Here is a 27,227-nt window from a genome sequence, read left to right as displayed (position 1 = left end):
GATCACTATGGTACATCACTGGACACCAGCCTCCAGTCAGTCAAATACCCTCCTACCACTACCCTTTGTGTCTTATTACTAAGCTACTTTGTGATCCATCTCTGAATTCCCTAAATCTCATGTGCTTTAACCTTCTCAATCAGTCTCCCATGTGGGACCTTGTCAAAAGCTTTGCTAAAATCCATACAAACTTCGTTAACTGAACTTCCCTCATCCAGACACTTGAACTATTTCAAAACATTCTAGCAAATTTGTTAGGGAGATTTAGCAGTTTGGATTAGAACTGGCTTTCTGTAAGAAGGCAACGAGTGGTGGTTGATGGAAAATATTCAGCCTAGAGTCCGGTTACTACTGGGGTGCCTCAAGGATCTGTTTTGGGACCACTGCTGTTTGTCATTTTTATAAATGACTTGGACGCAGGCATAGGTGGATGGGTTAGTAAGTTTGCAAGCTTGTTAGGCATGCCTTCCCTCTGACAAAGCCATGCTGACTGTCCCTAATTAACCCATGTCTTTCCAAGTGAGTATTAATTTGCTCCTTCAGAATTTTCTCCCAATAGTTTTGCTCCCACTGTCGTAACACTATTCAGTGTGTAATTTCTTGGTTCATCTCTACCGCCCTCCTTAAAATGTAGAACCATATTAGCTATCCTCCTGTCCTCTGCTGTATCCCCCATGGCAAGAGAGTAATTACAATTTTGTGTCAGAGCCCCTGCAATCTCCTGCCTTGCCTGCACAGCAGCCTGTGATGCAATTCATCTGGACCAGGGAATTTGTCTGTTTTTACGCCCAACAGAGCCTTCAATATCTTCCTATTTCCGATGTCAAATGGTGACGTTCCTAACAGTCTCTTTTCCTGAAATCTGTACCTACATTCTCCTTTTCCAAAGTGAAGACTGAAGAGAAGTATTCATCCAACACACTTGTGTTATCATCTGGTTTCACACTAGGTTTATCCCCTTGTTCCCTAATGGGCCGCACTCTTTCCGTGCTTAACTCTTTCTTTCTAATATATTTTAAAAATGTTAGGATTCTCCCTAATCTACTTTGTGAGTTATTTTCATGGCCCTTTTTGTTTTTCTGATTGCTTTCATAAGTTCCTCCCTGCACTCCTTGCATTCCTCTAGGGAAACTGTCTCTCAGTATTGCAGCAACTGACTCCTCAATTAATTGTGCTACACCACCAGCCTTTTTGCATCCTTCTCTGTCCTGCCTAGAGATCTTATACCCAGAATGTTGTGTTGCCAGTCCAGCCCTTCCCTCAACTACGTTTCTGAGGTGGCAACAATATCATACTTTCACTTGTCAATCCATGCCATTAACTCATCAGCTTTACCTATTAAACTCCGAGCACCCCAGCCTGTACCTGTGGCACAATAAGTTACTGTGCTTGGCTGTGAACCAGAAGGTTGGCATTTCAATACCACTCAGAGGTGAAGAGTTCATTCAAAAAAAAAGTGGGCCACCTAGTGGTTCAGTGGTTAGCACCGCTGCCATACAGCACCAGGGGCCTGGGTTCAATTCCACTCTGAGGCGACTGTCTGTGTGGAGTTTGCACATTCTCCCCATGTCTGGGTGGGCTTCTTCTGGGTGTTCTGGTTTCCTCCCACAGCCCAAAGATGTGCAGGCTAGGTAGACTGGCCATGATAAATTGCCCCTAGTGCCCAGGGGTGTTTAGGTTAGGTGGGTTAGATACGTGAAAATGCAGGGGTAGGGGAACAGGTCTGGGTGGGATGCTCTTCAGAGCAGTGGTGCGGACTTGTTGGGCCGAATGGGCTGTTTCCACACTGTCTGGATTTTTATGATTAAAGATCACCCAGCCTTGCCTTACCCTCTTGACACGATGAGTATCAGGGGCAAATATAGGAAGATTGCTGTGGTCATTAGAGGTCAATTATCTTGGCTCCAGGAGGTCCTCAGGGCAGTGCTACAGGCATAACCATCTTCTGATGCTGCATCAATGACCTTTCCCACACCATTAGGTCAGCAGTGGGGATGTTCGCTGATAAATGCACAACGTTCAGCACCATTCATGACTCCTCAAGCACTGAATGCAACAAGATCTAGGCAATATCCAGGGGTGGCATGACGGCTCACTGTTTGCACTGCTGCCTCACAGCGCCAGGGACCTGGGTTCGATCCCAACTTCAGGCAACTGTCTGTGTAGAGTTTGCATGTTCTCCCTGTGGTTTTGTGGGTTTCTGTTGTGTGCTCCAGTTTCCTACTACAGTCCAAAGATGTGCAAGTTAGGTAGACTGGCCATGCTAAATTGCTCATAGAGTTCAGTGATGTGCAGGGAAATGCAGGATAACAGGGATAAGGTAGGGGAATGGGTCTCGGTGAGATGCTCTTTGGAGGGTCAGTGTGGGCTTGAAGGGCCAAATGGCCTGCTTCTGTACTGTAGGGTTTCTATGATCCAGGTTTGGGTTGACAAGGGGCAAGTAACATTCACACCATACAAATGTTAGGCAATGACCATCACTAATAAGAGACAATCTAACCACCAGCCCCTGACATTCAATGGTGTTACTATTACCAAATCCCCCACTATCCTAGGGGTTATCACTGACCATAAACACAAGTGGACTCACCACAAAAACACAGTGGCAACAAGAGCAGGTCAGAGGCTAGGAATACTGTGGTGAGTAACTCACCTCCTGACTCCCCAAAGCCTGTCTATCATCTGCAAGTCACAGGTCAGCAGTGTAATGGAACACTCCCCACTTTCCTGAATTAATGCAATTCCAACAAAACTCAAGAAGTTTGACATCATTCAAGACAAAGCAGTCCATTTGATTGGCACTTCATCCACAAACATCCACCACCAATGGTCAGTAACAACACTGCATACCATCTACAGTATCTACTGTACAGAGGGGAGGACCAAAGGACAGTAGATCAAGAATAAAAGGAGGTTCGATAGCCAGGGGCACAGATAGGGACTTCTGTGGCCGTGAAAGAAACTCCAGGATGATATATTGCCTCCCTGGTGTCAGGGTCATGGATGTCTCTGAGTGGATACAGGGCATCCTGAAATGGGAGGGTAAATAGACTGAAGTCACTGTCCATATTGGCATAAATGACATGGTTAAGAAGAGTGGCAAGGTCGACAACAACAATTCGGGGGTTTGGTAGTAAACTAAAAAGCAGGACCTTTAGGGTAGTAATCTCAGGATTATTCTCCATGCCATGGGCTACTGAGGCTAGGAACAGAGTCAGAGCACAACTGAATACGTGGCTGAAGAGCTAGTGGAGGGGGGAAGGCTTTAGATGTATGGATCATTAGGGTGTCTTCCAGGGAAGTTGGGGTCTGAACAAGAAAGACAGATTGCAACTAAACTGGACGGGGATAAATATCCTGGTGGGAAGGCTCTATAGTGCCATTCGAGAGGGCTTAAACTAGTATTGTGGCTGGGGGGTGGGGGATGCTTGGAGGAGATCCAGAGCAGCAAGTCACTAAATAGAGGGACTGCGGAAGAGCTTGGGTTTAAGGCAAATATGGTTAAGAGGAAGAGCAGTCAGGGACTGGTTGCTGAGCTCAGTGGAACTGGAAGCTTGGACTGCATTTGCTTCAATGCAGGAAGTATAACAGTTTAAACGGATGAATTTAGAGCCTGGATTAATGCATGCAGTTATGATGTTGTTACTTTCACAAATACATAGTTGAAACAGGGACAGGATTGGAAGGTTAATATTTTGGGATATTGATGTTTTAGATGAGACAGAGGAGAAAGCAAAACAGGTGGGGGAATTTCATTACTGGTTTGGGATCATATCATAGCTGAGTTAGAAAAGACACCCTCGACAGATCTTGCAGTGAGGCAACCAAGAAGGTTGAGAGGTGACTTAATTGAGACATATAAGATAATCAGAGGATTAGATAGGGAGAGCCTTTTTCCTAGGATGGTGACGCTGAGCACGAGGGGGCATAGCTTTAAATTGAGGGGTGAAAGATATAGGACAGATGTCAGAGGTAGTTTCTTTACTCAGAGAGTAGTAGGGGAATGGAACGCTTTGCCTGCAAAGGTAGTAGATTCCCCAACTTTAGGTACATTTAAGTCAACATTGGACAAACATATGGACGTACATGGAATAGTGTAGGTTAGATGGGCTTCAGATTGGTATGACAGGTCGGCACAACATCAAGGGCCGAAGAGCCTGTACTGTGCTGTAATGTTCTATGTTCTACTATAAGTACAGCTCAGTAATAGGAAGGGTGCAGTCACAATATTGTGACTGAACTACAGACCTCCCAGCTGCCAATGGGAAATGGAGGAAGAGATATGTAGTCAGATTCTGGAAAGACGTGAAAATAACAGCGTTGTTGTAGTGGGTGATTTTAACTTCTCCCATATTAACTGGGACTCCCTTAGTGCCAGGGGTTTGGATGGGAGAGCAATTGGTTCGACGTGTTCCAGAAAAAATTTTGAAATAGTATGTGAATAATCCCTTGAGAAAAGGGACCATATTTAATCCAGTATTGGTAAATGAGCCTGGCCAGGTGATCGAAATTTCTGTGGGGGAGCATTTTGGAAATAGTAACTACAATTCTGTAAGTTTTCAGATACTTATGGCTAAGGACAAGAGTGGGCCGCAGATAAGGGCGTTAAATTGGAAGAAGGCCAGCTATATTCAATTTAGGCCAGAATTGGAGAATATGGATTGGTGCAGCTGTTTGAAGGTAAATCCACATAGAATATAGAACAGTACAGCAAAGTACAGGCCTTTCGGCCCACTATGTTGCGTCAGCCTATTATCCTACTGAGATCAAATTGCACAGCATACCCTACATTATACTATCATCCATGTGCCTATCCAAGAGTCGCTTACAAGTCTCTGAAGTATCTGACTCCACTACCACTGCCGGCAGCGCATTTCACACGCCCAACAATCTCTATGTAAAGAACCTACCCCTGACATCTCTGATATCTTCCTCCAATCACTTTAAAATTATGCCCTCTCATAACAGTCATTTCCACCCTGGGAAAATGTCTCTGGCTATCCACTCGATCTATGGCTCTCATCATCTTGTAAACCTCTGTCAAGTCACCTCTCATCTTTCTTTGCTCCAATGAAAAAAGCCCTAGCTCCCTCAACCTTTCCTTACAAGACCTACCCTCCAGTCCAGGCAGCACCCTGGTAAATCTCCTCTGCACCCTCTCTAAAGCTTCCATATCCTTCCTAAAATGAGAAAACCAGAACTGCACACAAAATTCCAACTGTGTTCTAACCAGGGTTTTATACAGCTGCAGTGTAACCTCGCGCCTCTTAAACTCAGTTCTGCCAATAAAGGCCAACACCATATGCCTTCTTTACAGCCCTAACAACTTAGGTAGCAACTTTGAGGGATCTTTTGGAAGTGGACCCCAAGATCTCTTTACTCCTCCACACTGCCGAGAATCCTGCCATTAACCCTGTATTCTGCATTCAAATTCAACCTTCCAAAATGAGTCACTTCACACTTTTCTGGGTTGAATTCCATCTGCCACTTCTTTGTTCAACTCTGTATCCTGTCAATGTCCAGTTGCAACCTACAACAGCCCTCCACGTTATCCACAACTCCACCTTCCCTCATATCATCGGCAAACTTACTAACCCACCCTTCCACTTCTTCATCCAAGTCATTTATAAAGATCACAAAGAGCAAAGGTCCCAAAACAGAACCAGCACGCCACTGGTCACCAAGCTTTAGGCTGAATACTTTCCATCAACTCTTGTTTTCAGCAGCAGCAGTGCAAGCCAGACTGTTGACCGGAAGGTAAGGCAGTTTTTGTCTATCCCTGTATAAAAAACTTACCTCATGTAGCAAGCGGCCCTCTTGTTTTCAGCAGCGGGTATGTGGAGGGAACACGAGCCAGGGAGGAACAGATAAATTCGGACATTGGCTAAACCTGAAACACTACGTGTGTAGTGTCTCCCATCCATCCTCCTCTTCTAACCAAAAAAGACTGTGTGGAGGTTCGGTAAGGTAAGGCCTTTTAAAAATTCTTCTGGAAATCTAGAGTAGAGGGAATAGAAGCTAGGGCAGTTGCATGCTCCTCTTGCAGGATGTGGGAGGTAAGGGTCATGGGTGGTGTCCCATCTGGCTTCACCTGAGAGAAGTGCACCCAACTCCAGCTCCTCAAAAACTGTGTCAGGGAGCTGGAGCTGGATGAGGTCCAGATCATTTGGGAAGCTGAGGGGGTGATAGGGAGGAGTCACAGGAGGTGGTCACACCCAAGGTACAGGAAAACAGTCGCTGGGTGACTGTCAGGAGGGGGGAAAGGGAATAGGCAGTTACTGCAGGGATTCCCTGTGGCCGTTCCCCTCGATAATAGGTATACTGTTTTGGATACTGTTGGGGGGGGGCACCTATCAGGGGAAGGCCATAGCGTCAGGTCTCTGGCACTGTGTCTGACCTTGTGGCAAAGAAGGGAAGGGGGGAGAATAGGAGAACAATTGTAGTGGGGGATTTGATAGTAAGAGGCACAGACAGGCAGTTCTGTGGGCGCCAACGAGATGAAAGGACGGTATGTTGCCTCCCGGGTGCCAGGGTCTGTGATGTCTCGGATCGTGTCTTCAAGATTCTTAAGGAAAAGGGTGAGCAAACAGCAGTCATGGTGCACATCGGTACCAATGACAGAGGTAGAAAAAGGACTGAGAATGTGAAAAACGAGTACAGGGAGTTAGGTTGCAAGCTGAAGTCCAGGACAAACAGGGTAGTTATCTCTGGATTACTTCCAGTGCCAAGTGATAACAAGGTAAGAAACAGGGAGAGAGTGCAGCTAAACATGTGGCTACAGGGCTGGTGTAGGAGGGAGGGCTTCCATTATGTGGATAATTGGAGCACATTCTGAGGAAGGTGGGACTTGTACAGTAAGGATGGGTTGCACCTGAACTGGAAGGGCACAAGTATCCTGGGAGGGAGGTTTGCTAGAACTGTATGGAATGGTTGAACCTAGTTTGGCAGGGGGTGGGGAACCGGATTTATAATTCAGAGAATGAGGTATTTGGCCGTTCCAACAGGCACAACAGGGAGTGAAGTAGTTTATAAAGAAATGCGGTCGATGGGGCGTAATTGCACACACCGAGATGGTTTGAGGTGTGTATACTTCAATGCTAGAAGTATCAGAAATAAAGCGGATGAACTTAGAGCGTGGATCAGTACTTGGAACGATGATGTTGTGGCCATTACAGGAACTTGGGTAACTCAAGGAGAGGAATGGTTGTTGGAAGTTCTGGGATTTAGATGCTTTAAAAGAAATAGGGAGAGTGGAAAAAGATGTCGGGGAGTGGCATTGCGAGTCAGGGCGAGTACAGCAGCTACTGAAAGGCAGTTCGAGAATGATGTGTCGACAGAGTCAGTTTGGGTTGAGGTCAGGAACAAGAAAGGAGCAGTCACTTTGTTGAGTTTTTTTTACAGACCCCCTACTAGTTGCAGAGAAGTAGAGGAGTGGATTGGGAGGCAGATACTGGAAAGGTGCTGAAGTCACAGGGTTGGAGTCATGGGTGACTTCAACTTCCCAAATATTGATTGGAAACATTTTAGTTGTATTAGTTGAGCTGGAGCGGATTTTGTTCAGTGCGTTCAGGGAAGATTCCTGACACAGCAGGAGCCGACACAGGACTGGTGAGTGAGTGAGGTAATATATTTGTGTGGTTCTGTTACCCGAAACACTACCCTGGTAGTATCTCCCACCCATCCTCCTCCTCTAACCAAAAAAAAAGTTCTGTGTGCCTGATTGGTAAGTTAACAAGTTTATTTTTTATTCTTTATTTTTTAAGTCTTGGGAATTTAGAATAATGGGAAGGGAGGTCAGGGCAGTTGAATGTTCCTCCTGCAGAATGTGGGAGGTAAGGGTCACCACTAGTGTCCCTGCTGACTACATCTGCGGGAAGTGCACCCAACTCCAGCTCCTTGAAAACCGCATTAGGGAACTGGAGCTGGATGAACTTCGGATCATTCGGGAGGCAGAATAGGTTATTGAGAGGAGTTACAGGGAGGTAGTCACTCCTCAAGTACAGGAAAAAGGCAGATGGGTTACGGTCAGGGGACGGAAAGGGATCCAGCAGGCAGTGCAGGGATCCCCTGTGGCCATTCCCCTCAACAATAAGTATACCGTTTTGGATACTGTTGCGGGGGGGGGGGGGGGGGGGGGGGACGACTTACCAGGGGAAAGCAGTTGGGCACAGGTTTCTGGTACAGAGTCTGTCCCTGCTGCTCAGAAGGGAAGGGGGGAGAGGAGCAGAGCATTAGTCATTGGGGACTCCGTAGTTAGGGGGACAGATAGGAAGTTCTGTGGTGACGAGAGAGACTCACGGTTGGTGTGTTGCCTCCCAGGTGCCAGGGTGCGTGATGTCTCTGATTGTGTTTTTGGGATCCTTAAGGGGGAGGGGGAGCAGCCCCAAGTCGTGGTCCACATTGGCACCAACAACATAGGTAGGAAGAGAGATGGGGATTTAAGGCAAAAATTCAGGGAGCTAGGATGGAAGCTGACAGCTAGGACGAACAGAGTTGTTGTCTCTGGTTTGTTGCCCGTGCCACGTGCTAGTGAGGCGAGGAATAGGGAGAGAGAGGAGTTGAACACGTGGCTACAGGGATGGTGCAGGAGGGAGGGTTTTGGATTCTTGTATAATTGGGGCTCTCTCTGGGGTAGGTGGGACCTCTACAAGCAAGATGGTCTTCACCTGAACCAGAGGGGTACCGATATCCTGGGGGATAAATTTGCTAAGGCTGTTCGGGTGGGTTTAAACTAATTCAGCAGGGGGATGGGCACCAAAAATGTAGTTCCCTACTATAGAAAAGGTTGAGAGTAGGGTGGTCCGAAATAAAGTTTCAGGGAAGCAAGATGGCACCGGCAAGCAAGAAGTTGGATTGAAGTGTGTCTACTTCAATGCCAGGAGGTCCGGAATAAGGTGGGTGAACTTGCAGCATGGGTTAGTACTTGGGACTTCGATGTTGTGGCCATTTCGGAGACATGGATAGAGCAGGGACAGGAATGGTTGTTGCAGTTCCGGGATTTAGATGTTTCAGTCAGAAGATGGTAAAAGGGGCGGAGGTGTGGCATTGTTGGTCAAGGACAGTATTACAGTTGCAAAAAGGATGTTTGGGGACTCGTCAACTGAGGTAGTATGGGCTGAGGTTGGAAACAGGAAAGGAGAGGTCACCCTGTTGGGAGTTTTCTATAGGCCTCCGAATAGTTCCAGAGATGTAGAGGAAAGGATAGCAAAGATGATTCTCGATAGGAGTAAGACAGACAGGGTAGTTGTCATGGGGACTTCAACTTTCCAAATATTGACTGGGAACACTATAGCTCCAGTACTATAGATGGGTCAGTTTTTGTCCAGTGTGTGCAGGAGGGCTTCCTGACACAGTATGTAGGCAGGCCAACAAGGGGCGAAGCCACATTAGATTTGGTACTGGGTAATGAGCCAGGGCAGGTGTTGGATTTGAAAGTAGGTGAGCACTTTGGTAATAGCGATCACAATTCTGTTATGTTTACCTTCGTGATGGAAAGTGACAGGTGTATACCACTGGGCAAGAGTTATAGCTGGGGGAAAGGCAATTACGATGAGATTAGGCAAGATTTAGGGAGCATAGGATGGGGAAGGAAACTGCACGGGATGGGCACATTAGAAATGTGGAGCTTATTCAAGGAAAAGCTCCTGTGTGTCCTAGAAAAGTATGTACCTGTCAGGCAGGGAGGAAGCTGTAGAGTGCGGGAGCCATGGTTTACGAAAGAGGTGGAATCTCTGGTCAAGAGGAAGAAGAAGGCTTATGTTAGGATGAGATGTGAAGGCTCAGTTAGGGCACTTGAGGGTTCCAAGGTAGCCAGGAAAGACCTAAAGAGAGAGCTCAGAAGAGCCAGGAGGAGACATGTGAAGTTGTTGGCAGATAGGATCAGGGTAAACCCTAAGTCTTTCTATAGGTACTTGAGGAATAAAAGAATGACGAAAGTAAGATTAGGCCCGATCAAGGATAGTAGTGGGAAGTTGTGTGTGGAGTTAGATGAGATAGGGGAAGCGTTAAATGAATATTTTTCAACAGTATTCACTCTAGAAAATGACAATGTTGTCGAGGAGAATACTGAGATACAGGCTACTAGACTAGGTGGGATTGAGGTTCACAAGGAAGAGGTATTAGAAATCCTACAGAGTGTGAAGATAAATAAGTCCCCTGGGCCGGATGGGATTTATCCTCGGATCCTCTGGGAAGCCAGGGAGGAGATTGCCGAGCCTTTGGCATTGATCTTTAACTCGTCATTGTCTACAGGAATAGTGCCAGACGACTGGAGGATAGCAAATGTGGTTCCCCTGTTCAAGAAGGGGAGTAGAGACAACCCTGGTAATTATAGACCAGTGAGCCTTACCTCAGTTGTTGGTAAAGTGTTGGAAAAGGTTATAAGGGATAGGATTTATAATCATCTAGAAAAGAATAAATTGATTAGGGATAGTCAGCACGGTTTTGTGAAGGGAAGGTCGTGCCTCACAAACCTTATTGAGCTCTTTGAGAAGGTGACCAAACAGGTAGATGAGAGTAAACCGGTTGGTGTGGTGTATATGGATTTCAGCAAAGCGTTGGATAAGGTTCCCCACAATAGGCTATGTACAAAATGCGGAGGAACGGAATTGTGGGAGATATAGCAGTTTGGATCGGAAATTGGCTTGCTGAAAGAAGACAGAGGGTGGTAGTTGATGGGAAATGTTCATCCTGGAGACCAGTTACTAGTGGTGTACTGCAAGAGTCGGCGTTGGGTCCACTGCTGTTTGTCATTTGTATAAATGACCTGGATGAGGGCATAGAAGGATCGGTTAGTAAATTTGCAGACGACACTAAGGTCGGTGGAGTTGTGGATAGTGACAAAGGATGCTGTAGGTTGCAGAGAGACATAGATAAGCTGCAGAACTAGGCTGAGAGGTGCCAAATGGAGTTTAATGCTAGTTGAGCAACTAGCCACAAAACGACATGACCCACTATCACTCATATCCTTATATACAGATAAGGAAGGACACCACTTTGATTGGGACAACACATCCATCCTAGGACAAGCCAAACAGAGACATGCACGAGAATTCCTAGAAGCATGGCATTCCAACCGGAATTCCATCAACAAGCACATTGACTTGGAGCCAATCTACCATCCCCTGAGAAATAGAACAGGAAATGACATCACCAACCCAAGGAAACCTAACCAGATAAATAGAAAGCGGGACATAACACCAGCGCTTCGTCGGAGGCTCACTGATGATGTTACCTAGAATGGTGACGAAACGTCTGAAAACTAACCTTCCAGCTCAGCAAGCAAACTCACATCCATTGTCTAAGGTAGCGGTGGAGGTTACAGAGACCTTAGGTTTAGGGTAAAAATTCTCCATCCTTACTTTCTGAATGAGCCTACCATGGGAAACCTTATCAAACACCTTGCTAAAATCCATATACACCACATCCATTGCTCTGCCTTCATCAATGTAGTTTGCCACATCCTCAAAGAATTCAATAAGGCTTGTGAGGCATGCCCTGCCCCTCACAAAACCATGCTATTTCTAACCAAACTGTGCGTTTCCAAATAATCATAAATACTATCTCTCAGAATCCTCTACAATAATTTGCCCACCACAGATGTAAGACTGACAGGTCTATAATTCCCAGGATTGTCCCTATTCCCTTTCTTGAAGAAGGGAATGACATTTTCCACCCTCCAATCTTCTGGCATTACTCCACTGGACAGTGAGGACGCAAAGATCATTTCCAAAGGGGTGGCAATTTCTTCCCTTGCTTCCCGTAGGAACATTGGGTATATCTTGTCTGGCCCAGGGGGCCTACCTATCCTCATGTTTTTTCAAAAGTTCTCGCACATCTCCCTTCCTAACATCAACCTGTTCGAGCATATCTGCCTGTTAAATTTTGTCCTCACAAATGCCAAGGTCCCTCTCACTGGTGAATACTGAAGCAAAGTATTCATTAAGGGCCTCCCTTACCTCCTCTGACTCCACGCACACGGTCCCTCCACTATTCCTGATTGGTTCTACTCCTGCTCTGGTCATCCTCTTATTCCTCATACAAGCATCTGACATGTGGGAGTCTTTTGAAGACCAGTTGATTAGAGTGCAGGATAGGCATGCTTCTGTGAAAATGATGGACAGAAATTGCAGGATTTGAGAACCTTGGATGGCAGCGGCAATTATCATCATAGTCAAAAAAAAGGAAGCACACCTGAGGTCGAACAGGCAAAGTCCTTGAAGAATATAGAGAAATTAGGAAGGATGGGGAGTTAGGAGGCTTAAAAGGGGCTCTGAAACATCCTTGGCCAGCAAGGTTAAGGAGAATCCAAAGGCATTTTATACACATATTAGGAGCATGAGAGTAGTTAAGCAAAGGGTAGGGCCACTTAAGAATAAAGAAAGGAGGTTTTGTGTGGAGCTAGAAGAAATGGGTAAGATCCTTAGTGAATACTTTACATCAGTATTCACCAAAGACAGGAATGTGGAAGATGTTCAGGTAAGGGAATTATGTGTGATTACTCTTGGGCAGGTCAACATGATGAAGGAGGAAATGTAGGATGTCTTGAAATACATTAAAGTAGACAAGTCCCCAGGGCAAGAAGGGATCTATCCCAGGATACTGTGGGCAGCAAGGGAGGAAATAGCTGGGGACTGGCGAAAGGCCAATATTGTTCCATTGTTTAAGAAGAGAAACAGAGATAATCCAGGTCTGATTACTAAATTTGCAGATGACACCAAAATTGGCATAGTTGCAGACAGAGGATTGTCAAAGGATATGTGGGATGTAAACAGATTGTAGATTTGGGCAGAGAATGGCAGATGGAGATGTACTTTGGAAGATCAAATTCAAGTGCAAATGATATCTATCACAAATGGCAGAACCCTTAACAGCATTGACATAACAGAGAGATCTGGGTGTACAGAACCACAGATCGTTGAAACTGCCTTCATTAGCTGGGGCATTGAATATAAAAGCTGGGAAGCTATGTTAGAGTTATACAAAAATTTAGTTAGGTCACATCTGGGATACTGTGTGCAGATGTGGTCACCACAGTATCATATGGATGTGGCTGCAGAGAAAATTTATCAGGATGTTGCCTGGTCTGGAGGGTTTTAGCTATGAGGAAAGATTGGTCAAACTTGGATTGTTTTCACTGTAAAGGTGGAGGCTGAGGAGTGGCCTGAGGTCTGCAAAATCATGAGAGGCATGGGTAGGGTGGATAGTCAGAGGCTTTTTCCCAAGGTGGAAAGGACAACTATAAGAGGGCACAGGTTCAAGGTGAGAGGGGCAAGTTCAGGAGAAAACTACAGGGAAAATCTTTCACACAGAGGATGGTGGCTGCCTGAAATGCACTGCTATTGGATATGGTAGAAGCAGGCATATTAGCAATGTTTAAAGTGTATCTTAATGGACACATTAAAGGGAGGCAAACAGAAGTGTAGAAACCACACATGGAAAATAAACAGCGGGTCTAAATAAGGATTACAGTCGGCGCAGGCTTGGTGGGATGAAAGGTCTGTTCCTGTGCTATGTTTAATTGTTACATTTTGTATGATATGCACTGCAGAAATTCATCAAAGGTCCTCAGATAATACACTCCAAACCCATGAACACTTCCATCTAGAAGGACAGGGGAAGCAGATACATGGGAACACCAGTATCTGAAAGTTCCCCTCCACGTCATTCAACATCTCGTTTGGAAATATATCGCTATTCCTCCAGTGTTGCTGGGTCAAAATCCTGGAACTCCCTAAAGGCATTGTGGATCAACCCATGGCAGGTGAACTTCAGTGGTTCAAGAAAGCAGTTTACCACAACCTTCTCAAGGGGAAATAGGGCTGGGCATAAATGCTGGCCAGCAGCGATGTCCACATCCCATGAATGTGTAAAAGTAAAATAAAATACTGTCATGGCAGATGGTGTAATCTGAATTCAATAAAAATCCTGAATTAAGGGTGTTATGATCATGAAACTGGACCCGGTGTGGCTTTCTCTACATTGGGGAAACCAAGTGAAGGCTTGGGGACCGCTTTGCGGAACTCCTCCGCTCGGTTCGCAATTAACAACTGCACCTCCCAGTCGCGAACCATTTTAACTCCCCCTCCCATTCCTTAGATGACATGTCCATCATAGGCCTCCTGCAGTGCCAAAATGATGCCACCTGAAGGGAGCAGGAACAGCAACTCATTTTCTGTTTGGGAACCCCGCAGCCCAATGGTATCAATGTGGACTTCATAAGCTTCAAAATCCCCCCTCCCCCCAATGCATCACAAAACCAGCCCAGCTCATCCCCTCCCCCCACTGCATCATAAAATCAGCCCAGCTCATCCTCACCTCCCTAACCTGTTCTTCCTCTCACCTATCCCCTCCTCCCACCTCAAGCCGCACCTCCATTTCCCACCTGCCAACCTCATCCCGCCTCCTTGACCTGACCGTCTTCCCTGGACTGACCTATCACCTCCCCACCTATACTCTCCTCTCCACCTATCTTCTCCTCTATCTATGTTCGGTCCGCCTCCCCCTCTCTCCCTATTTATTTCAGAACCCTCTCCCCATCCCCCTCTCTGATGAAGGGTCTAGACCCGAAAGGTCAGCTTTTGTGCTCCTGAGATGCTGCTTGGCCTGCTCTGTTCATCCAGCTCCACACTTTGTTATCTTGGATTCTCCAGCATTTGCAGTTCCCGTTATCTATGAATCTGTTGTTGATTGTCCGGAACTACCCACCTTGTTAATTACTATCCTTTAGGGAGGGAAACTGCTGTCCCTACCTGGTCTGGCTTACATATGATTCCAGACTCTCAGCAATGCAGCTGGCTCTTAACTGCCCTCTGGGCAATTAGGGATTAGCAACCATGTTAGTCTAGCCAGTGATGCCCACGTCCCATGAATGAAGAGAAAAAACTTCTGCCATCACTCGATGCTATTTTCTTCAGTGTGCTATCTTCCTGAGACCCTTAATCAAGCTGCTAACTTGTTTAAAATGATTACTTGTGTTCATTTCTTCAAATGCTTTTTGAAAATCTTTCTCTGATACCTGAAAAGCCTTCTGTTTCGAATGTTTTTCTCTTGCTGATTTCCATGCCATTTAGAATAACTTTTCAATCTGGATTAGGTGGATACTATTAAAACCAGCACTTCTGCTGTTTGGGACCTCCTCTCTGAATGACTCTCACACTGCCTGACTTTTTCTGGGTTGTTCTAACCTTGTGTTACAGGAACAAGGTACTGAGTTGGATGATTAGCTATGATGGTATGGAATGGTGGAGCAGGCTCAAAGGGCCAAATGGCTCTAGTGGAAACATTCAAGAAATGGAAGGTTAAGGAAAAACCTTAGATGAGTAAGAACCAACTTAACAATGACTATGGCATTGTTTTCCAGTTTTGCCTTCATCCATGTTTCCTTCCCAATGTTTATATTTATCTGCCTGTGAATATGTGTGACGTGGGGGGGGTTGGATTACAAGGGATACAGTTATAATTTTCTCCCACTGGTGCAGGATCTCCCCACCTACGTCCGTGACACCACCCATGGCCTCCACCTCCAAAACTTCCGATTCCCTAGTCCCCAATACCTCATCTCCACCATGGACGTCCCATCTCTATACACCTGCAATTCCTACGCAGATGGCTTAAAGGTCCTCTGCTTGTTTCTGTCCCGCAGGCCCGCACACTCCCCCTCCACTGACACCCTTGTCCGCTTAGCTGAAATTGTCCTCAACCTCAACAACTTCTCCTTCAATTCCTCCCACGTCCTACAGACAAAGGGGGTGGACATGGGTACCCGCATGTGCCTAAGCTATGCGTGCCTCTTTGTAGGATACGTGGAACAATCCCTTTTCTGAAGCTACCCTGGTCCTATCCCCCGACCTCTTCCTCCATTATATCAATAACTGTATCGGCGCTGCCTTGTGCTCCCACGAGGAGCTCAAACAGTTCATCCACATCCACTAACACATTTAACCCCAACCTTAAGTTCACCTGGACCATCTCCGATACCTATCTCTCCTTCCTGGACCTCTCTGTTTCCATCTCTGGCGACCATCTGAAACTGATACCCATTTCAAGCCTATTGACTCCCACAGCTACCGAGAATACACCTTCTCGCACTCACCTTCCTGCAAAAATGTGATCCACTATTCCCAACTCCTTCGCCTCCACCGCATTCCACACCTGGACATCCCAGATGCCCTTGTTTTTCAAGGACCACAACTTTCCCTCCACAGTGGTCAAAAATGCCCTCAACCGCATCTCTTGCGTTTCCTGCAGCTCATCCCTCACACCCCTCCACGCAATAACAACAAAAACAGAATCCCCCTTGTCCTCACGTATCGCACCACCAACCTCTGCATCCAATGCATCATCCTCCGTCACTTCCGCCACCTGTAATCTGACCCCACTACCAAGGACATTTTTCCCTCCCCACCCTTATTTGCCTTCCGGAGGGACCACTCTCTCCGTGACTCCCTGGTCTGCTCCAGGCTCCACACTCCCCACCACCACCGGCACGCTTCCCTGCCACCGTACAAAGTGCTACACCTGCCCCTATACCTCCCCCCTCGCCCCCATCCCAGGCCCCAAGAAAACCTTCCACATCAAAGAGATGTTCACCTGCACATCTGCTAATGTAGTATACTGTATCCGCTGTTCCCGACGTGGCCTCTACTACATCGGGGAAACCAAGCAGAGGCTTGGAGACTGCTTTGTGGAACGCCTATGCTCGGTTCGCGACAAACAACTACACCTCCCAGTCATGAACCACTTCAACTCTCCCTCCCACTACTTGAATGACATGTCTATCCTGGGCCTCCTCCAGTGCCACAACGATGTCACCCAAAGGTTCAGGAACAGCATCTTATATTTCGCTTGGGAACCCTGCAGCCCAATGGTATCAATGTGGACCTCACAAGCTTTAAAATCTCCCCGCCCCCAACTGCATCCCAAAACCAACCCAGCTCGTCCCCACCTCCCTAACCTGTCCGTCCTTTCTCCCATCTATCCACTCCTCCCACCTCAACCCCCATCCCCAGTTCTTACCTATCAGCCTCATCTCTGCCTCTTTGACCTGTCCGTCTTCTCTCCACCTATCTGCTCCTTTATCCATCTTCCAACTGCCTCCCCCTCTGTCTCTATATTTTTCAGAATCCCCTTCCCCTCCCCCATTTCTGAACAAGGGTCCAGACCTGAGACGTCAGCTTTCCTGCTCCTCTGATGCTGCTCGGCCTGCTGCGTTCATCCAGCTGTACGCCTTGTTATCTTACAGTTTTAATTCAATTGTTTAACTGCAGCTAGAGTCTAATTTACTATAATAAACCGATTCTTATAAAGTACAGAAACCTGACCCTTGCTTTCTAAGAATCTTGGCCCAAAAATCAGCCAGTTGAGGGGTTTTTGAATATTTCTTTCAAAATCTTTAACTTCTGGGACGACTCCGGGAATAGCGGGGATTGATTTCCAGTGTGCTACCCCAGTGAGTTGTGGTAGTTGATGCTCAAAATCACTTATAAATACTCCCTCTACGCACATATACACACAGACAACAAAGGATGTTATAAGTGGAGGGAAAGATAGGAATACAAGTATAGTGGTCCTTGAGCACAGCATTGCTAAGATTATCCTTTGTCAAGCAGAATGCTGCTTCTTGATCTTTAATACTTTTACATGATCGCAGGAGGCATAGGATTACTGGTTCATACATATGAATATCTGACTTGTTAATCAGAAATCACAACTTACAGAAACTGGCCAGGGGAAACAAAATAGCAATTTCAGGCTTCAGATGATTCTTACAGCAGGGAAGAAACAGCTCCTTCCCTTCCATAGGTCCACTGTCTTCTGACTCGAACATTCACATCAAGTTATTCAGTTACCAGGGAGGCAATCACGTTTGATGGGAATCAGGAAGTCTTTGTCACCAATAACTGGCCACCATTTCACACCCTAATCAACTGCCTGTTGCCAGCCAAATCTCCATTTGTAAACAGCCCCTTGGCTCCAGCTCATCTGCGATTAGGTTTTCCTCCACTGTTGAATAAGATCATAAGAAATAGGAACACGAGTAGACTGTTCAGCCCCTCAAGCTTCCTCCGCCATTCAACAGGATCATGGCTGATTTAACACAATTTGGAGATATTGCATTCTAAGGTTTTGGAGTAGATTTGTAGTTCTGGTTGTGGGTGTTGAGGGTGGTTGGCTCGCCGAGCTGGTTTCTTGTTTTGCAGATGTCAAGTGTCCATAATTCCAGTGTCAAGGACCAGAGGGTGATCCAGGCGATTCAAACCGCCCAATCAAGGGGGATTGCTGGCCAGGATAAGCAGCCTGATCTAAGATGCTGCTTGGCCTGCTGTGTTCATCGGGCTTCACACTTTGTTGTCTCGGATTCTCCAGCATCTGCAGTTCCCATTATCTCTAAGCAGTCTGATCTCTCTTTTTCTCTCTCTTGTGGGTACTGTCCGAGTGGGTAGGTACCAGGTGACTGTTGTCCCAACAACAAGAGAGGGAGTCGCCCTGGCATTGGTGACGGTCACGATTACTGTGTGGAGATAAGTTCCAACTCGCTGGTCAGACTACGAACAGTGAGTTCAATTCAGCGCTCTCTCCGGCGGAGTTGCCCTTGTGCGGCATCCCGGGTCTTTGAAGTTTCAGAGCCTGCTGTAGAGAGACCACCACAGTAATCGGGGAACCCCAGACACCAGCCAGAGTGTGGAGTAAAGGAAAGACGCCCTCTACACTGGGTCCATTCTCATGAACCTCCTCTGAATGGCTCTAGGACCAGTACATCTTTCCTGAGATATGGGGCCCAAAACTGCACACAATAATCCAAATGTACCCTGACCACAGCCTTATAGAGCCTCAGAAGTACATCCCTGCTTTTATATTCCAGCCATCTCAAAATAAATGCCACAGTTGCAGGTGCCTTCCTGACCACTGACTCAACCTGCAAATTTACCTTGAGAGAACAAAAACAAAGTTGCTGGAAAAACTCAGCAGGTCTGGCAGCATCTATGAAGGAAAAAACAGAGTTAACATTTCGGGTCTGGTGACCGTTCCTTGACCGAATCCTGGACTAGGACTCCCAAGTCTCTTTGCACTTCAGACTTCTGAATTTTCTCCCTATTTAGAAAATAGTCCATGCTTCCATTCTTCTTACCAAATGTAGGACCTCACACTTTCTCACGTTGTACTCCATCTGACACTTCTTTGCCCGCTTTTCTAGCCTGTCCAAATCCTTCTGCAGCCTCCCCGCATCCTCAATACTACCTGTCCCTCTACCTATCTTTGTATCATCTGCAAATGTAGCCAGAATGGCCACGCTCCTTCATCTAGATCATTAGTGTATAAATTGAAAATTTATGGTTCCAATACTGACCCTTGTGAAACACCACTTGTCACCGGCTGCCATCCTGAGAAAGATGCCTTTATCCCCATTCTCTGCTTTCTGCCAGACAGCCAATCTTCTATCCTTGCTAGCACCTTGCCTCTAACTCCATGGGCCCTTAAGTTACTCAGCAGCCTCCTGTGTGGCACCTTATCAAAGGCCTTCTTGAAGTCCAGGTAGACAACATCCATTGGCTCTCCTTGGTTTAACCTGCTCGTTACTTCCTCAACAAATTCTAGCAGATTTATCAGGCATGACCTCCCCTTGATGAAGCCATGCTGACTTTGCCCTATTTTACCATGTACTTCCAAGTATTCAGAAGTCTAATCCTTCACAATGGGCTCTAAAATCTTACCCATGACCGAGGTTAGGCTATTCAACCTGTAATTTTCAGTCTTTTGCCTTCTTTCCTTTGTAAACGGGGGTGTCGCTTTAGTGATTTTCCTGTTCTCTGGGACCCTCCCTGACTCTAGTGATTCCTGAAAGATCACCACTAACGTTGGCACTATCTCTTCAGCTATTTCCTTAAGAACTCTGAGGTGTAGTCCATCTGGTCCTGGTGATTTATCCACCTTCAGGCCATTCAGTTTTTCTAGCACCATAGATGTATAGCCTTTCAGTTTATTCTGTTACTGAATTTCTCTATGCTTTTATGGTTACCTGGTATAAAATGACATTCCCACATTCTATCCTTTCCTTTCCTTTTCTAGTTACAATCGATCCTTTTACTAATTTGCCACCCTACCTTCCCCTTCACCTTTGATCTTATAATTTTCCATGCAACCAACCACCACTACCACCATCCACTATTTAGTTTAAAGCCCAATCTATTGCCATAGTTATATGATTCACCAAGATTCTGGTCCCAGCACGATTCAGATGAAGCTTGTCCCATTAGAATAGTTCCATCCTTTCCTAGAACTAGAGCTAATGACCCACAAATTCAAACCAATTTCTCCCACACTACTTTGTTTACCTCTTTAATCTTACTGACCATGAACATGGCTCAGGTAGTAATCTGAATATTGTTATGTTTTTGGTTCTGCCTTTTAAACTTTAGCTGCTCATAATCTCTCAGCAGAACCTCTTTTCTCATGACACCTATGTCATCCACACCCACGTAGACTATAACAACTGGCTCTTTACCTTCCCACTCCAAGTTCCTTTACAATACTGGTAAGCTATTCTGAACCCAAACACCAGGCAGGCAACACAGCCTTCAGGAGTCTTGATCCTGGCCACAGAGAACAATGTCTATTTCCATGACTTTACTATCCCTGACTACAACTACATTTTTTTTTGGCCCCTCTTCAATGGTGCAATGGTCAGTTTCCTCATCCTCCCTACTGCTCTTGTTGTCTTCCACATAGGGAGCAAGAATCTCAAAACTGTTTGACAGACTCAAGGGCTGAGGCCCCTTCAGCACTATCTCCTTGAAGGAAAGAAGGCAAAAGACTGAAAATTACAGGTTGAATAGCCTACCTCACTTGTTATTAATACCCTTCAGTTTTATTAATTTGTCTAATATTACTTCTCTAGTTATAGTGATGGTGTTTAATTCCTCCCCCAATATTTTTTTTAGTATGAATGGAATGTTAGAAGTATCTTCTGCCAAAAAAACTAATGAAAAATATATGTTTAGTACATCATGCTCATGGGGTTGACATGCAGGATGCACAGCAATGCCAACAGCAAGGGGTCAATTCTAATATCGGCTGAAGTTACTATAAATGTCTCTCCTTGCCCAAGGCTTGGTAACCCTTGGGTTAAATCACCACCAGTCATCTCTCTCTACTGAGAGAGTAGCCCTATGGTTTAGTAAGACTTTGGTGACTAAGACTGATGCAAAACATTTGACCAACTCCTCCATCATTTCTTTGTTTCTGAAAGCTATCTCCCCAGATTTATTTTGAGTGACTTATGCTCACTTTGACATTTTTTTCCTTTTTATACATTTTCAAGGAGCTATAATTGTCAGTTTTGATATTTCTCACTAGTTTGCCCTCACATTTTATTTTCTCTCTATTATCTTTTTAGTCCTTTTTTTTTCTTTTATTCATGCATGGGACAAGGGCGTCACTGGCTAGGCAGCATTTATTGCCCATCCCTAAATGCCCAGAAGAAAGTTAAGAGACAACCACATTTCTATAGGTCTAGAGATGCATGTAGGCCAGAGCAGGTAAGGAGGGCAGTTTCCTTCCCTAAGGGACATTAGTGAACCAGTTGGGGTTTTTTGACAATCGACGATGGATTCATAGGCATCATTGATTCCAGATTTTTTTTTAAATTGAATTCAAATTCCACATCTGCCATGGCGGGATTTGAAGCCAGTCCCCAGAATATTATCTGAGTTATCTGGATTAACAGTTCAGCCATAATACCACTGAGTCATTACTTCCACACAGTCTTCCTCTGCTGGATTCTGAATACATTCCAGTATTTGGGGCTTTCAATGACATTAGCTTCATTAAAAGCTTTTTCTTTCAACTTAACGTTCTCCTTAACTCCTTAGGTTAGCCACGGTTGCTTTATATCTCTCATGGAATCCCTCTGCTTACTCTCATATATTTTTGTTCAAAGTCAAAATTACCTTCTTAAATGCCTGTCACATCTTACCTTGCTGTCTTTCATGCTAATATATCCACCCAGTCTACTTTAGCTAATTCTGTCCTCATTTCAGTGTTATTCTTTTCATTTAGGTTGAACCATCACCTGTGTAAACAGTACTCACAATGGCTTGGTTTTAAATTGCAGTAATCCTTCAATAATCCATGATTTTTTAACACAGTCCATTTCCTGTTTCAGTCCACAATTAAAAATACAGAAAAAAAAAATAAAAACAGAAGTCTTTAGAGTTAAGATCACAAACACTTATTGCAATCTGGAACATCAATGAAACTTACTTGTAACAATTCCTACCAATGCCAGAACAAACTGGTTTTCATCTGAATCCAGATTCTGTTGCTCCTTGATGCTTCCATCGAGAGATTTCACAAAGCTTTCTATTGTCTGGCCCACAATGCTGAAAAACTTTTCTGCTTTGCTCTATTAATTAAAAAAAGATTCTGTTCATAGCTAAAAACTTAATATACAGACTTACAAACATTATAATGTTGCCAAAAGAATTAATGCAACACAACAAATATTATTTTTCAAAAGTCAAAACTATTGTTAATATTAAGGATTTGAAATAAACAGAGCAAATGCTGGGAATACTCAGCAAGTCAGGCAAACAACAATGGACGGAAAAACAATGTTTCTTATTAACAACCATTTGTTAGAACGGATGAAAGACATGACAACAAGCAGAGTAGGAAGGAGGTTGTGGTGTAGAGAAAGGTGTATGTGAAGCCTTTGGTTCATGGGAAGAGGAAATGGGGAGGAAGGAAAAAATGCATACTATAATCAAGCAGAGTCAGTATGGCTTCATGACAGGAAATTATGCTTGACAAACTTATCAACATTCTCCGAGGAGCTAACAAGCAGGATAGATAAAAGAGAAGCAGTGGATATAACATATTCAGATGTCCAAAAGTCAGTAAAGAGGTATCATGGATTGTAAGATAAGAACCTATGGTTTTGGAGGTAGTATATTTGCATGGGCAGAGGATTAGCATACAAATCGAGGACAGACAGCTGGGTTGAGAACGGAAACCTATAATTTATGGAAATGGCATAGGGTTCAGTGCTGGGGCCACAATTATTCACAATATATATTAATAACTTGGATCAGGAAAGTCATTGTCCTACAGCTAATTTTGTTTATGATACAAAATCAGGTGGGAAGGCAAGAGATGAGGATGAGACAAAAGTTTCTTCAGAAGAATATAGCCAGATTAAGTGAGTGGGCAAAAACTTGGCAGATGGAATATAATATGGAAAAGTGTGAGGTTATGTAATTTCGCAAGAAGAGGAGGAAGTGAATTTTACTTAAATGGAGAATCATTGCTGATAGCTACAGCATTAAGGGAGTTGGGAGAATTTGTTCCTGAATTTCAAAAAGCTAGCAGGAAAGTCCAGCTGTTAAAAGGAATGGAAAATGGAAAGCTCTCCTTTATTTTAATGGGAATGGCATATAAAAATGGGGGTGGTGGGGTGTTTCACTAAAACTGTATAAGGCACTAGTTAGACCACAGCTGGAATACTGTGAACAATTTTGAGTCCCTTATTTAAAAAATGGTATACTAGAGGCTGTTTTATGGAAACAGGATGGGCCTACACTGTTTAGGAGAATGAGAAGTCCTCTTATTGAAATATACAAGATTCCTAGGGAGCTTGTTCGTATAGATGCAGAGTGGCTGTTTCCCCTTGTAGGAGAGTTTAGGGCCAGAGGGCATAAGCTCAGAATAAGGGGTCACTCATTTAAGATAGAAATGAGGAGGAATCTGTGGAATTCTTTAATGTGTAGGGCTGTCGAGGCATGGTTGTTAAGGAAATTCAAGGCTGGAGTAGACAGACTGCTAATCAGTAATGGAATCAAGAATATGGGGGACCGACAGGAAAGTGGACAGGAAGGTTATGAGATCTGCCATGACCTCATTGAATGGAAGTGCAGATGCAATTGGCTGAACGGCTTACTTCTGTTCCTATAACTTATGAAAAGAGGAAATAGGGAAGAGGGAAACTGTTTAAGAAGGATGTACGGAAAAGAATGATTGGAGTGTTAAAAAGGCTGAATGGGGTCTTGCAGATGATACAAAGATACATACAGTGACAGGCAGTACTGAGCAGGTGGGGAGGCTGCAGAAGGATTTGGACAGGTTAGCAGAGTGGACAAAGAAGATGGAGCACAATGTGGGAAAGTGTGAGGTCATGCACTTTGGTAAGAAGAATAAAAGCATGGACTATTTTCTAAATGGGAAGAAAATTCAGAAGTTTGAAGTGCAAGGAGACTTGGGAGATCTAGTCCAGGATTCTCTCAAAGTCAACTTACAGGTTGAGTCAGTAGTCAGAAAGGCAAATACAATGTTGGCATTTATTTTGAGAGGCCTTGAATATAAAAGCAGGAATGTACTACTAAGGCTTTATAAGGCTCTGGTCAAGCTACATTTGGAGTATCGTGTGCAGTTTTGGGCCCCATATCTCAGGAAGGATGTACCGGCCCTGGAGTGGGTTCAGAGGAGGTTCATGAGAATGATCCCAGAAATGAAAAGCTTAATATTTGAGGAACGTTTGAGGATTCTGGGACCATACTCATTGGAGTTTAGAAGGATGAGGGGGGATCAAATTGACACTTACAGAATACTGAATGGCCCTGAACAGAGTGGATGTTGGGAAGATGTTTACATTTGTAGGACAGACTAGGACCCAAGGGCACAGCCTTAGAATAAAGGGGAGACCTACTAGGACAGAGATAAGGAGAAACTTCTTCAGTCAGAGAGTGCTGAATCTATGGAATTCACTGCCACAGAAGGCTGTGAAGGTCAGGTCATTGAGTACATGGGGTAGCACGAGGGGTCATAGTTTTAAGCTGGTTGGTGGAAAGTATAGAGGGGATGTCAGAGGCAGGTTCTTTACGCAGAGAGTTGTGAGAGCATGGAATGCGTTGCCAGCAGCAGTTGTGGAAGCAAGGTCATTGGGGTCATTTAAGAGACTGCTGGACATGTATATGGTCACAGAAATTTGAGGGTGCATACATGAGGATCAATGGTCGCCACAACATTGTGGGCTGAAGGGCCTGTTCTGTGCTGTACTGTTCTATGTTCTATGTACATTTAAGACTGAGGTAGATGGGTTCTTGATTATCAAGGGGATCAAGGGTTATGGTGAGAAAGCAGGAGAATGGGGTTGAGGAACTTATCAGTCATGATTGAATGAGGGAGCAGACTCAATGGGCCAAATGGCCTAATTTCTGTTCCTCTGTCTTATGGGTCTTTGCTAATATGAGGGAAACGTGGAACAGGTAGGAGGGATTAAGCAGGGGAGGGCAGACTTCTTCTTTGGCAATCCTTCAAGGTCAAGAATGACTTGCTTTCACTCTGGGTGATGGGGTTATGGAGATTCTGTCACAGATGGAACAGGTGGCATTTGATGAGGTTGCTGGGTTTAATGCTCTAAATTCCATTGTATCTCTTGACATACAGAAATTGCAATGAAACTTGAGGACAGCTTCAGCCACTGAGCGAGTTTCATTGTTGGGACTATCCGTCAGGATCTTGACGTTCCAGGTCCCAAAATGTATTTTGGTGGGTAGGGAGTGGGAGTGGAAGATGCCTGTTTGTGAATTATCTTACTGTGGCATGGTCATTGCACGCCAAGCACAAAATATTCCTTGCGGAGCGAGATCTTGACCCAATGACTATGTTGGGGAGTGGGGAAAAGTGGCACAGCGATTCAGTGGTTAGCACTGCTGCCTCACGTAGTGCCAGGGACCCAGGTTCAGTTCCAGCTCTGGGTAACTGTCTGTGTGGAGTCTGCACATTCTGTGTGGGTTTCATCTGGGTGCTCCTGTTTCCTCCCACAGTCCAAAGATATGCAGGTTAGGTCGACGGGCTATGCTGAAATGCCCACAGTGTCTAGGGTGGGAAATGCAGGGATGGAGTAGGGGATGGGTCTGGGTGGGATGCTCTTGGGAGGGCCAACGTGGACTTGAAGGGCCAAACGGCCTGCTTCCACGCTGTATAGATTCTATCACTCTATGATCCAATAGTGTGAGGCTGGATGGCCACTAATGCCTGGAGTGTTACATGTAAAACAGATGAGTTAAGGGTGAGGATTGATCCTGGGAATTATGATATTGTTGCATCACAGAGACATTGATGAGGGAGGGACAAGCTGGCAAATTAACATTCTGGAGAATAGAATCTTCAGACAAGAGAGGGGAGAGTGCAGAAAAGGAGCTGCATCATTACTAGGGAGTCAGTTAAAAGGGATAATACTTACAATGATCAACAAATGAGCTTTTGTGGGAAAAATATTACAGGTCACCAAACAGTCTGCAGGCAAATGAGGAGCATGTATATAGTGTGACAATACTAGGTCTTTAACAGGCATTTTTTTGTGCTTTTTTTTAATGAAGAAAGGATGTGACACAGGCGCTGGGCAATCTGGTCTAAAGCCAATAAAGTAAACGGCTTGCGAGGCGTTGGGTTTTTTCTAGAAGTTGGAACAATAGACGCAGCCTGAATGGGGAGGGTCAAGCTTCCACTGAACCAGGATTTTTAGTTTTAGTTTTCTGGTAGCAGTTGCTGGGGTCTTGAAGTTGGGTTCACAAGCTGTAGTACATCTTTCTCTGCCACCTTTACTCTCCACAGAGTGTTCTCTTCAAATTTTTCCTCCTGGACAGGAGAACTGCATGTAAGACAACCTATTTTACTGAACTTGCCTTTACCAAGTGTGTGTTTATGGAACAAAAACAGAGGTTGCTTGAAAAATCATCAGACCTGTCACTGCACCCAAAATGTTAACTCTTGAATGTTTTTCACAGATGCTGCTACACCTGCTGAACTTTTCCAAAAACCTCTGTTTTTATTGCTGATTTATATCATCCACAGTTCTTTTGGTTTTTATTGTGCATTTACCAGATGTTACTACATTGAAACTAATGTTATTTAGTAGTTGAATAACTTATTATTGTTAAGTTTTCCAATAAAATTGTTATTCCAATTTCTTCTTTCTTTTGTTATATTTTAATTATAGTGTATTAACAAAGTGTGTTTTGCATCAAGGCTGGTAGTTTGGCCAATCAAATTGCTTCTGAAACTGCTTGACACTTGTTTTTAAATTGGAAAAAGCTAGGACCTAGGCTATCTTCTTAATATACTTTGAGGGGATTTGATTTAGTCCATAACAAACTGGGGGCTCTTCGGGATCAAAATCTGTAATTCTAGGTTGGATTTAGGATTACTGGACTCAAAGGCAGGAATGGTTG

General features: G+C 44.8%; 1 protein-coding gene across 1 annotated transcript in view; it reads right to left on the bottom strand.

Moving 5' to 3' along the window:
* hsf2bp (heat shock transcription factor 2 binding protein) overlaps window positions 1-27,227 on the bottom strand; it is a 116,413-nt gene that overhangs the window by 32,365 nt on the left and 56,821 nt on the right. Inside the window, exon 5 of the mRNA XM_048540660.1 lies at window positions 22,261-22,402. Coding sequence (XP_048396617.1) covers window positions 22,261-22,402 — 142 coding nt within the window. The remainder of the gene's footprint in view (window positions 1-22,260; window positions 22,403-27,227) is intronic.

This window comes from Stegostoma tigrinum, chromosome 12 (genome assembly GCF_030684315.1).
Source record: "Stegostoma tigrinum isolate sSteTig4 chromosome 12, sSteTig4.hap1, whole genome shotgun sequence".
NCBI classification, from domain to species: Eukaryota; Metazoa; Chordata; class Chondrichthyes; order Orectolobiformes; family Stegostomatidae; genus Stegostoma; species Stegostoma tigrinum.
This window is presented reverse-complemented; position numbering and strand designations above follow the sequence as displayed.